General features: G+C 37.4%; 2 protein-coding genes across 2 annotated transcripts in view; both read left to right on the top strand.

Moving 5' to 3' along the window:
• The first annotated feature begins 324 nt into the window (after positions 1-324).
• Positions 325-5,895, top strand: cfap53 (cilia and flagella associated protein 53). The gene is made up of 8 exons (XM_076078294.1): positions 325-519; positions 1,146-1,375; positions 1,984-2,157; positions 2,561-2,864; positions 3,636-3,854; positions 4,814-5,030; positions 5,329-5,428; positions 5,516-5,895. The coding sequence occupies exons 1-8, from the start codon at positions 451-453 to the stop codon at positions 5,757-5,759; spliced, it is 1,557 nt and encodes a 518-aa protein (XP_075934409.1). The 5' UTR covers positions 325-450; the 3' UTR covers positions 5,760-5,895.
• A 3,904-nt stretch (positions 5,896-9,799) lies between these two features.
• myo5b (myosin VB) overlaps positions 9,800-13,984 on the top strand; it is a 35,093-nt gene continuing 30,908 nt past the window's right edge. The window contains exons 1-2 of the mRNA XM_076078259.1: positions 9,800-9,826; positions 9,993-10,067. Coding sequence (XP_075934374.1) covers positions 9,800-9,826; positions 9,993-10,067 — 102 coding nt within the window. The remainder of the gene's footprint in view (positions 9,827-9,992; positions 10,068-13,984) is intronic.

Raw genomic sequence — 13,984 nt, 5'->3', positions numbered from 1 at the left:
AACGAACAAAACGTGATTTATCAGAAACTAAGTGTAAAGTTAAACTGATATTCAGAACCTATATGATCGTTATGTTATTATCCAGGAGAGTTCCTTGTTTATATATATATATACAGTATATGTGTAGAAGTGCATTAAGAATATCAGTAAAATAAAACGTTTAAAACGGAAATTCAGATTTGGGTAAATACAATATGCTTGTCCCCCCTAGTAAAGTGTCCCCCGTGGTTATGGTTGGGGTCTTCGGGTTCCTGGGTAGAGGTCGTTCGACAGCTCCTCCGTGACGTCCTCGTGTTTGTGGTTACCATGGTAACCGAACGCCTCTCCCGTTGCGTGTGCTTTTAAAGCCAGCTCGTGTCCGTGAAACATTAAAACTGAAGAATATTCATCATAACTGTGATAATTCATCATAACTGTGATATAATTAATCGACAAGTCGTGTTTGTTAAAATGCTGCTGAGTCAAAGAAGAACAAAATGTCGTGAGTTCACGGGACCGACTCCTCACTCTGTGGCTGTGGTGAGACACGAGACACTCTTTGACTGTCATGTTATGCTAATGCTACATTAGCTAGCTGTCATGCTAAGCTAAAGCTACATAACTAGCTCGTTTAGTACACATTAGTTTCATGTGGATATCTTTTAAACGTGTCGGTTTGATGATAATATTAATAAATCACTTTATGCTCGTAATTAAATCAGATATCATCAGAAATTAATGTAAATTTAGCTTAATTAGGTAGTTTTTATACGGTCCAAAACTAACTTATTTTCATAATATTTGGACTAAATTATTATGGACTTATTTATTAATTTAGACTTTTATTATTATTATTAGTAGTAGTAGTAGTTTAGTTTTATTATATGTGTTATGTCTTTTATTATGTTTTATGTTCAAGTCTGTTTATGTTTCTTCTGACTTCAAAACTAATTTCCTCTCGTGGAAAATAAAGTTAAAGACTGAAAACGTCAAATAGTATTTTTGTGTAACAGTTAATTTATTAAGAGTTTAACACATTTAAATATTGATAAATCCAGACATCAACACAAATAATATATTTAATGTGGTTCGTAGTTCTACGCTGACGTCAGTCTATAATTAATACATGTTTTATTTAATGCTTGTTTAATTTCTGTGTGAAACAGAGAGCAAAGTTCCCGTCCTCACGGCCTGTGGACCAGCTGATCCTGGACAGACAGAAGCAGAACGCCATCAGAGACCAGGTCCTGGACTTCACTAAGGACCAGCAGTCCTGTGACATCAAGACCTCATGGCTGAAGAGTTCAGACCATCGTGTCCTGAGAGGAACCGTCGACAGACGAGTCCACGCTGCTCTCAACCAGCAGGAAGTCCACGTTGAGGAGAGGAGGGACAGGTTGGTCTGTGGGGGGACACTTTTAACATTGAGGAGAGACAGGTCGGTCTGTGGGGGGACACTTTTAACGTTGAGGAGAGGAGAGACAGGTCGGTCTGTGGAGGGGACACTTATAACGTTGAGGAGAGACAGGTCGGTCTGTGGGGGGACACTTTTAACGTTGAGGAGAGGAGAGACAGGTTGGTCTGTGGAGGGGACACTTATAACGTTGAGGAGAGGAGAGACAGGTTGGTCTGTGGAGGGGACACTTATAACGTTGAGGAGAGACAGGTTCAGACAGAGACTTTTCTTCTGGTCTCATGATGTCTGTTATTATCAACTACATCAATTCCCTAGTTCTGGACTCATGTGGACTGATCATGCCTCTGGACTTGGATCTGATCTGAGTACTTGTCTGTCTCCACCTGTCTGTCTCTCTTCCTGTCTGTCCCCACCTGTCTTACATCTCCACCTGTTTGTCTCCCCCTGTCATCTCCACCTGTCTTACATCTCCCCCTGTCTGTCTCCCCCTGTCTGTCTCCCCCTGTCTGTCTCCCCCTGTCTTACATCTCCCCCTGTCTGTCTCCCCCTGTCTTACATCTCCCCCTGTCTGTCTCCCCCTGACCCAGGCTGCGTGTCCTGTTGGAGACGGAGGAACAGCAGCTCCTGCAGGAGATGGAGGAGAAGATGGAGACTTCAGTGGAGAGACAAGCAAAGATGAGAGAACGAGCCAAGACCCTGAGAGACAAGAGAGAGACAGACAGACAGCAGCTGGTCTCAGACAAACTGGAGCAGCTGTTCAGGTAAACTCACCTGTTAGAGCACTTCCTCCTGCACACTTTCACATTAAAAGCCCCACAGTCTGCCCATTAACGGTTGGTCCAGTGAGTTTAGTAAGTACATTTACTCAAATATATATTCAAGGTACTTGTACTTTACTTGAGTACTTTCTACTTGTCCTTCGATACATCTCAGAGGTACACATAATACTTTTTACTGTACTACATCTCAGAGGTACACATAGTACTTTCTACTGTACTACATCTCAGAGGTACACATAGTACTTTCTACTGTACTACATCTCAGAGGTACATATTGTACTTTATACTGTACTACACCTCAGAGGTACACATAGTACTTGTTACTGTACTTCACCTCAGAGGTACTCATAGTACTTCTTACTGTACTAGTACTTCCTCCCCTCAGGAGCCAGTGTGACGAGCTGCGGAGCGTCCAGAGCCGACGTACAGAGCAGCAGGTGTGTTCGGAGCGAGCCGCTCAGGTGAGGAGTCGGCAGCAGCGGCAGCAGCAGGAGCAGCAGGAGGAGGAGGTGTTCGAGGAGCTGTGGGAGGCCGATCGCAGGGCCAAAGAGGAGAAGGAGGCGCAGAGGGAGGAGAGCCGGCGGCAGAGGAACCGGCAGCAGGTGGAGGTCATCAGGAGTCAGATGGAGGAGGCGGAGCTTCAGAGACAGAAGCACCGAGAGCTGAGGGAGGAGGAGGCCACGCTCATGGTGGGTCTATTCTCACAGTTATACCTCTGATCTATACATGATATGTTATGTATTATATATATTACTATATGTTATACCTGTATGATGGTCTGTGACACACACCTGGTCCAGGTGTTTACATCAGTGGTCTCCAGGTACCTTCACCAGGTTACTGATGTAAACACACTCATTCATTATTATCTTTAATGGAAACCTATCAAGAACTGAATGATTTTATTTTGAAAATCATGACCTAAAGTGCTCTGTTTCTCTTTTTAAATGTTTTTTTGTGTGTGTGTGTGTGTGTGTGTGTGTGTGTGTGTGTGTGTGTGTGTGTGTGTGTGTGTGTGTGTGTGTGTGTGTGTGTGTGTGCGTGGGGGGGCAAAATTAAAATTGAAGCGACATCTCAGTTGGTTATTTTCATATCTTTCTACTTGAGTTTTTAATCAAAAAACTCAAGTTTCTCAAACTGAATCATCAACATTCAGACGGCTAAATTAGAAAAATGAGGATCAGTCTGACTTCTGTCCAATCAGGTGACAGTCTGTCAGTCATGTGACCCAAACAAAGACACATCTGTGGATATACAAAATAAAATCAAGATCTTTGGAAGATTTAAAACAGAATATGAGCCACATGAATTCATCCGTGCTGTAACTTCTAAAGTGTTCCTGTCGAGCTGAGGTCTGAACTGGTCTCTGGTCTCTGGTGGTGTCTGATGATCTCTGGTGGTCTCTGATGGTCTCTGATAGTCTCTTGTCTCTTGTCTTTGGTGGTCTCTGGTGGTCTCAGCTGCAGCAGCAGGAGATGCAGGTCCTCCAGCAGCAGCGTGAGCAGCAGCAGACTCTTCAGGACCAGCGGACCCGGAGGAGGCATCTGGATCAGGGTCTCCGTCTGAAGATGAAGCGTCTGTCCAGAGAGCAGCAGGACAAGCTGCAGCTGGACGTCAACATCCTGCAGACGCTGCTGGGACAGGAAGTGGACGAGAAACAGGAAGTGGCTCAGAGGAAGGTAAAGAGAGGAGCACACGCTTCAATATTTAATATTAACATAACATTTTATTTAATAAATATGATCTTTTGTTTGTAAAATCTTATAAAGAAACTACAGAAGGACAAAGTAGCACAAAATCGAAATACTTGACTAAAGTACAAGTACTGTAAAAGTTATGTACAGTACCTGAGTTAAAGTATTATAGATTTACTACAAAGTACTTGTTGAGTAAATGTACTTTGTTATGTTTCACAACTACAAACTGGAAATACCAGTAAAACTTCACTTCCATGTGAGTCAGTACCTGTAGTACCTGTAGTACCTGTAGTACCTGTAGTACCTGATGGTGACTTGTAGAGGGCCTCAGAGAGCTGCAACACACCAACATTCAGCTGATGACTGCTGCTCCAACAGTATAGATCAGTATTGATCATAGATCAGCTGAGTATAGATCAGTATTGATCATAGATCAGCTGAGTATTGATCAGTATTGATCATAGATCAGCTGAGTATAGATCAGTATTGATCATAGATCAGCTGAGTATTGATCAGTATTGATCATAGATCAGCTGAGTATAGATCAGTATTGATCATAGATCAGCTGAGTATTGATCAGTATTGATCATAGATCAGCTGAGTATAGATCAGTATTGATCATAGATCAGCTGAGTATTGATCAGTATTGATCATAGATCAGCTGAGTATAGATCAGTATTGATCATAGATCAGCTGAGTATTGATCAGTATTGATCATAGATCAGCTGAGTATAGATCAGTATTGATCATAGATCAGCTGAGTATAGATCAGTATTGATCATAGATCAGCTGAGTATAGATCAGTATTGATCATAGATCAGCTGAGTATAGATCAGTATTGATCATAGATCAGCTGAGTATTGATCAGTATTGATTATACAAACACAATGGACGACCTCCATATTGCATTTCATTTTAAACGTCTCTCTCTCGTCGTTCAGGCAGAGCTGCGTGAGGAGCAGCGGAGCTACCGGCAGCATCTGTCTGAGGAGCTGCAGAAGCAGAGGAGGGAGGAGGAGGAGACAGAGCAGCTGATGGAGGAGATGCTGAAGGAGGTCTGGACTAAAAGAGAGCAACAGAGCCGACAGCAGAGAGAGGCCAGAAACAGACTGATGGAGGAGGTAATGGAGGCTCGGAGTCTGCAGATCCAACACAAACGTAAGAAAACTTCTGGTTCTTTGATAGAAACTACAGTGAACAGCTGTTATAGGAACATTATTTAGATTTACATCTCGTAGATTTAATGAAAAACTGTGTGTGTGTCTCTGTGTGTGTGTGTGTGTGTGTGTGTGTCTCTGTGTGTGTGTGTGTGTGTGTGTGTGTGTGTGTCTCTGTGTGTGTGTGTGTGTGTGTGTGTGTGTCTCTGTGTGTGTGTGTGTGTGTGTGTGTGTGTCTCTGTGTGTGTGTGTGTGTGTGTGTGTGTGTGTGTGTGTGTCTCTGTGTGAGTGTGTTGCAGTGGACCTGAACACACAGAAACAGACGGATCTCTCTAAAGAACAAGACGAGCTGAACAAGACAGAGGAGACGAGGCTGATGGACGAGGACGAGAAGAGACGGTACGTCAACAAACATCTCCATCTTTATCTCCTCTGTGAGATCACATGACTGAACTGGTCTCTGCTGGTCTCTGCTGGTCCTCACAGTCTGAAGCAGACCTCTGAGGCGTACCAGGCCGACCTGAAGGCTCAGATGAAGCAGCAGCAGCAGCTTCGGTGTGAGCAGAGGTCTCAGGAGGTGAAGGAGCACCAGCAGGGTCTGATCCAGCAGCAGCAGTACGACCAGAGGAGAGACCACATCCTGTCCAGGTCTGCCTCCCAGACCACCAACCCACATCCCTTCAGACAAGGGGAGGGGTCCAGGTCTGCCTCCAGACACCGCCCCACATAGAATTCACATGGAACCACATCGCTCTGATCATATCCACAAGGAGATCTAAAAATAGATCACATGACTCACTAGAATATGAGATGTAATCAGAGCTTCAACTCAAACATCAAAGTTCATGAACCAAATATTAAAACATAAAAACTACTAAAATACAATATTTCTCTGTTTCTTAATGACCAGTTAAAATGTTTTCATGATTTAAAAGTCCTCCAGAAGAACATGAATGATATCTCATCACATAGAGCTGCTTTCTCTTCATGACAGTGTTATACGTAGACACGCAGTACTCGGTACTACAGTACGCAGTACTACAGTACGCAGTACTCAGTACGCAGTACTACAGCACTCAGTACGCAGTACTACAGTACTGCAATATGCAGTACTCAGTACTACAGTACTCAGTACTTGTACCTTACAGTCCTGCGTCCTGGAGCTCGATGAGTAAGCGTGTTTGCTGAAGGTGAGTTCGAGGAACAAGTTGCATAAAGTGTTTAGTTGTGAAATCATCATTTAGGAAGTCATGACTTCACAGACGTTGGTGAGAAGTACTTTAAAGTAAAAGTTTAAGGTACTTTACTGAAGTATTACCACCTGCTACTTGATACTTGTTACTGCGTAAGAGAAACACAACATGTGATACTCAACTTTATTTAAAGTAGTTAAACAGAAATAATGATCTAATACTTCCACTAAATATTCGGTTTATTAAATGTTTCCAGATGTTTTTAAATATTCATTTTACAAACATGTTGATATAAAACTCATTAATGAGTTCTGATCCAATAGTACTCTGTATGAGGAGTACTTTTACTTCACAGTACACTTTGCTCATAACTCTCGTGTACTTTTACTTCTGTTCTTGAGTAAAGTATGTGAATAATTGTTCCTCCTCTGACTCTATGTGATGGGTGTGTTATGTTACAGTTTATAATTATAATAATCATGATTATAGAGGAAACGGAGTGTGACGCTTGTTACTGTTGAAGAGTGAAGCTCAACGTGAGTCACGTTTAAATATGAAATATGATTAAAGTGTTTGATAAAGATTCTTTAAAGGAGTTCTAGTTTAATTTAAACATCACAGCGGGTTGTTAAGCTGACGAGTTAAAGTTTGAATAAAGTTATTTTGAGACAAAGATCCTCTGAGCAACAGAAGAAGAAGCTGAGATTCAAACAGGAACAGCTTCCTGTTTCAAGAGTTTCACAATAAAAGCAGCCTAGAAGAAGCTGGAGTGAAGTTTATCACAGTAGAAACAGAAGGTTAGTGTAGAGTTAAGCTCAGCTGATCTCATCACAGGTGAAACCTCTTCAATATGTTCTGATCAATAATCAAAGTGTTTCACATTGTTGTGTCTCTGTTAGAAGAACGTCAGTAAAAAGCTGATCAGTGACTTTTCATCTCAGCCAATGAGGCGCTCACATGTAGATGTGAGGTCATGGGACGTCAGACAGGTGAGGGGCGTGGCCTGTAAACAACAGGACAGGTGTGTGAGGTGAGGACAGAGGTGTTTGTTTGTCTTTTAACCACGAGGTCGACAGTTCCAATCCCCGGTCGCTCCTCATGAGGATGAAGCTGTTTATAGACAGAGTGATGTCATCGTTATACATTTAATTTATTCATAGAGCTCAAAAACACAAAGCTTGTACTTGTATTAGTGAGATCAACTGATTAACAACAACAGTGGATAAATAGAATAATGATGATAATAAATCCCGGTCCAGGTGGGACCAGGATCCATGTGGACCTGCTCGGTCCTCGTTGTAAGGCGGTCTCTCAGTCAGCGGGTAGACGCACCTGAGCAGGTAGACGCACCTGAGCAGGTAGACACACCTGAGCAGGTAGACATACCTGTGGAGGGCGTGTCTGGGAGGAGACCTACCTGTTGTAAGAGTTGTGCTCAGACAGGTCTGAGAGTCACATGACTCAGTGCTGCACAGCATGCTGGTCTCTACCCAGAGGGGCTGCTGAGGATCTACTGACCTCCTGCCCTATAGATCTATAGATCCATAGATCCACTGATCAGCTGACAGCATGGCGAGTGAATACTACCCGTATTCTAAGGTAAAGCTCTTCATTCTCTCCGTGTTAAAGTTAAACGTTGTGAACGTGATCGACGAGAAGCAGCTCGTTCTTCAGGACGTGAGACGCTGTAGACTCATTAGTATGAATATTAATATTAATAAGGACGATAAAACGTTTAAATCTGAATGAAAAATGAATGTTTTCTTGTCTTTAGTGTGAAAGACGAGTTACAGAAGAAAAACAGAACAAATATATGAATGAATGATGAAGAATAATGTGTTTACTGCTAGAGTCCTAAAGTAAAGAGTACAGTAGTAATACCACCATGTCAGTGAGTAGTACATCATATATATACTGTGTATACATATATATATATATATGTACGTATACACATATATGTCTCTATTGAAGCAGCAGAAGCTTCTCAGAAGTTTTCATTCACTCAGCTTCTCTCACATCAAATCTTTTAATGTTTTAGTTTCTTTTAAAATCTCAGCTTGTCTGAGTGACTCCTCTTCTCCTCTTCTCTTTTCATCTTCTCCTCTTCTCCTCTTCTCTTTTCATCTTCTCCTCTTCTCTTTTCATCTTCTCCTCTTCTTCTCTTCTCTTTTCATCTTCTCTTCTTTCTTCTTCTTCTCTCTGCTGTTTTCATGTCGTCATATATTTAATATTTAATACGCAGCTCTCTTGTTCTATTTTATGATACATAGTCGTCACAGTATTTTTATAATATATATCACTATTGTGATGTTTCTATTTTAAATCTATCTTCTTTATTTATATTTGTATTTATTGTTTTGAACCAAACAGAAAGTTAAAAACCTTGTGATGATGTCAGAGCATCAGAAGTAATAAAGTCTGACGATGACGCTGTGGTTTGATCGGATTAATAGATAATTCATAAATTCATAAATTCATAAATTCGTGCACAAATAAATTCAGAATATTTTTTTAATGTCATCAAAATCATAATCTGGTTTAAGTTTTCACATAAAAATTAATTTTCTTTGTTTTGAAGCAACAAGAAACATAATTATAGAAAATAACCAAAAAGTATCATAAAATTACTAAACATAACTATTTAAAAAGATGTACAATATTAAAAAAGGAACGAGTTAGACGGGAAAGTGTAAAGACACAGTATTAAATAATATATATATATTATATAAATGTATTATTAGATATATTATTATATATGATATATAAGCAAAATGTACAATCAAAAAATAAAGATAGTGTTGTAAATTATAAAAATAGTGTGAAATAAATAGTGAATATAGTGAATATAGTAAGTGTTGCAGCAGCTTCTCACTACATTTAATTATCCTAAATAACTTTATTAATTCCTCCCAGAACAGAATGAATGAGTGAAATCCAAAACATTTATTTTATTTTTATTGATCAATAGAAGAATCCTGAATGTGACCGCGAGCTTTCATCTGGGGCCGTTTGTGGGGTCGCGACCCTCACGTTGAGAACCAGTTTCTCTCTCTCTGTGTGTGTGTGTGTGTGTGTGTGTGTGTGTGTGTGTGTGTGTGTGTGTGTGTGTGTGTGTGTGTGTGTACAGTAGAGAACAGCAAACAGCCAATCAGATCGTCTCTTTTCTCTCCGGAAGTCTCAGTCCTGCAGCCGCTCGTTAGACTTCATTACCGGAACATTACCGGGTGTTTAACGCGTTAAAGTGCAAAAAACAACCGAAACAACCGCAGCGTGATTACCGGAGGGAACACCTGCCGCCACCGGAAACGCACGAGGCGTCACTGACGTGTTCGAGGCGACGCCGAACAAAGTGACCGAAACTCCGCCGGAGAGACCTGCCCAAAACACCGGGACACCTGTGCGAGAGTCCGGAGTCTACCTGGAGTCTACCTGGAGTCTAGCTGGAGCCTACCTGGAGCCTACCTGGAGCCTACCTGGAGCCTCACCTGCTTCAGAAAGTTCCCGGTTTAAGGCTCTAAAGGAGTCTCGTTGATGGGAGCGTGAGTTTCTTCGGTCGTCGGTTCACGAGCCCGGGACGATGTCCGTGAACGAGCTTTTCACAAAGGTGAGTCACTCTACCTGTGAACACGACGTCATAGTGGAGCCCGCCCGCGCGCTGTCCACCTGCTGCCCCGCTCCACTGAGACGTCCACCTGCAGGAAGACTCGCTTTATTTAACAACAGGTGCTCCTGAGCGGGAACGGACTCCATGTTGTTTGTGGACTCTTTAGAGCCGCGCTCACCTGTTCACTCCGCTCCGTGACGTCACCACCGGAGAACACACGTTTAAGTATCATGAGAATGAGGTGTGAGAAGGTTATTACACATGAGCCGAGTGAAGCGGAGGACTGTGGACAGTCACGCTGTTAGTCTTCTTATGAAGTTCATATCGATAAGTGATCGTTTTTAGATCATTTACATATTTATGAATGGAGTTCTGCAGCACGAGCCTCAGTTCATGGTTACTAGATATGATTTATTGAGTTTATTTACTCGATGAAGTCAGAAGTAAAGATACTTCATGTTGTCAAACAGCAGTTTGGTTTATTGAAACATTCTTTATGATAATGTTTAAGTAGTTTGTGAACTTTATAAACTGATCTGATCAGAGTTTATAATCACAGCGGACTACTGTGATTTGTGTTTTATTAAAACTGATGATCACCATCATCTTCATCATCAAACTACAGTTCATAAATAACTCAACAAAGCAACATTTAAAAACGTTATTAACATATTTAAAATACATCAAAACTTCCTTAAAGCTGCTTTTACAACATGTTCTAGTTCAGGTGGTTGTGACATCACAGTGACGTCATCAGGCTAAACTTGTGTCACAGGGGGGGGGGGGGGGGGGTGAAAGATGTGGCCAGGCAGATGAGAGACCAGGTGCATTGTGGGAAACGTAGGCTCCGGTGTGTTTGGAGTTTGACCCTCAGACACGACGTCTCTCAGCTGAATGAAGTTAAAGAGTTTAATATGTTTGTGAAACATGAACTCATGTGTAAAACTAGAGAAATATGTTGTTTTTTAACGACATATTTCCTCGTTTATTCCTTCACGTTTGTAGTTTCAGAGATTTAGAATCTCTTTTTTTAATCTGTTGGAGATGTTTTAAATCCATTTCTTCTTTCCGACAACGAGGACTGAATACAAATATTACAAACAAAAAGCAGTGACACAGCTCATAATAAATTCTCTCATATATGTGTTATATATGTTATATAACATACATATAACACATATATATGTTATATGTATGTTATATAACATACATATAACACATATATATGTTATATATATGTTATATAACATACATATAACACATATATATGTTATATGTATGTTATATAACATATATATAACACATATATATGTTATATGTATGTTATATAATATATATATAACACATATATATGTTATATGTTATATAACATACATATAACACATATATATGTTATATGTATGTTATATAATATATATATAACACATATATGTTATATGTATGTTATATAACACATATATGTTATATGTATGTTATATAACACATATATGTTATATGTATGTTATATAACACATATATGTTATATGTATGTTATATAACACATATATGTGTTATATAACACATATATGTTATATGTATGTTATATAACATATATGTGTTATATAACACATATATGTTATATGTATGTTATATAACATATATGTGTTATATAACACATATATGTGTTATATGTATGTTATATAATATATATATAACACATATATATGTTATATGTATGTTATATAACATACATATAACACATATATATGTTATATGTATGTTATATAATATATATATAACACATATATGTTATATGTATGTTATATAACACATATATGTTATATGTATGTTATATAACACATATATGTTATATGTATGTTATATAACATATATGTGTTATATAACACATATATGTTATATATATGTTATATAACACATATATGTTATATGTATGTTATATAACATATATGTGTTATATAACACATATATGTTATATGTATGTTATATAACACATATATGTGTTATATATATATATATATATTATATAACATACATATAACATATATATGTGTTATATATATGTTATATAACATATATAACACATATATGTGTTATATATATATATATATATATATATATATATATAACACATATATGTGTTATATATATATATATATATATATATATATACAACACATATATGTGTTATATATATATATATATATATATATATATACAACACATATATGTGTTATATATATATATATATATATATATATATACAACACATATATGTGTTATATATATATATATATATATATATAACACATATATGTGTTATATATATATATATATATAACACATATATGTGTTATATATATATATATATATATATATATATATATATATATATATATATATATATATATATATATATATATATATATATATATATATATATATATAACACATATATATATATATATATATATATATATATATATATATATATATATATATATATATATATATATATATATATATATATATATATAACACATATATGTGTTATATATATATATATATATATATATATATGTGTTATATATATATATATATATATATATATATATAACACATATATGTGTTATATATATATATATATATATATATATATATATATATATATAACACATATATGTGTTATATATATATATATATATATATATATATATATATGTGTTATATATATATATATATATATATATATATATAACACATATATGTGTTATATATATATATATATTATATAACATACATATAACATATATATGTGTTATATATATGTTATATAACTGTGAAAACATCTTCAAACTACTGGATTCATAAAACCACATTTTGAACTGTTTTTATAATCAACACAAACAATAATAATCCAGATCTGATGTTTACTTCAGTTACTCAAAAACAAACGTCAAGTCAACGTGAATACATTAATACATACATTAATAAATAATAACTACATTAATGCATACATTAATGTATGCATTAATAAGAACCTCCTCCTGAGATCAGACTGGTTCAGACCAGGACCCTCTAAACCTGGACTGAGACTCAATGTGTCCAGAATCATTATTATAGATATAGATAATTATAGTTATTGTGTGATCATTATTCAATCAATAAGATTATTTAAAGAATAAATTCAGTTCATTTGTAAACATGACGGAGAAAAGAGAAAAACAATAATCAGAATTATTCACATTCATTCTGTTTGGCGACTCATCGATTCATAAAGCAGATTTCATGTCACACATGTTTGTAATCAATAATGTTTTTATGACTTTATGTTTTATTTCTTCTTTTAAGTTATTTTATAAATATGATCAGTTTCTGCTCTGATTATTAATATGTGTCATTAAATATAGATTCAGTCAGAGCGCTAACACATGATTTAACTTTGATATCAACAGCTGATTAATCGATCAATTATTATTATGATTATTAATCAATTAAGTATCTGGAACATCTGTTGGTTACAGATTCTTAGATGTGAAGTTTACTCCTTCTCCTGCTTCTCCTTCTTCTTCTTCTTCTTCTCCTTCTTCTCCTTCTTCTCCTGCTTCTCCTTCTCCTTCTCCTGCTTCTCCTTCTCCTTCTTCTTCTTCTCCTGCTTCTCCTTCTCCTTCTTCTTCTTCTCCTTCTTCTCCTGCTTCTCCTTCTTCTTCTTCTTCTCCTTCTCCTGCTTCTCCTTCTCCTTCTTCTTCTTCTTCTTCTCCTTCTTCTCCTTCTTCTTCTTCTTCTTCTCCTTCTTCTCCTGCTTCTCCTTCTTCTTCTTCTTCTCCTGCTTCTCCTTCTTCTTCTGCTCCTTCTCCTTCTCCTGCTTCTTCTCCTTCTTCTCCTGCTTCTTCTTCTTCTCCTTCTTCTCCTGCTTCTCCTTCTCCTTCTTCTTCTTCTTCTCCTGCTTCTTCTTCTTCTTCTCCTTCTTCTTCTTCTTCTTCTCCTTCTTCTCCTGCTTCTTCTTCTTCTCCTTCTTCTTCTTCTTCTTCTCCTCCTTCTTCTTCCTCCTCTTCTGAAAGTTAATAATAACTTTAGTTACACCAGTGTAGTTCTTAGCTCCTCCCTCTTTGTCACATCTGGTTGCAAAAAAACCAAGATGGCGTCGACCAAAATGCTGAA

The sequence above is a fragment of the Anarhichas minor genome, unplaced genomic scaffold, assembly GCF_050575085.1.
Source record: "Anarhichas minor isolate MPS153535 unplaced genomic scaffold, ASM5057508v1 ptg000064l, whole genome shotgun sequence".
NCBI lineage: Eukaryota > Metazoa > Chordata > Actinopteri > Perciformes > Anarhichadidae > Anarhichas > Anarhichas minor.
This window is presented reverse-complemented; position numbering and strand designations above follow the sequence as displayed.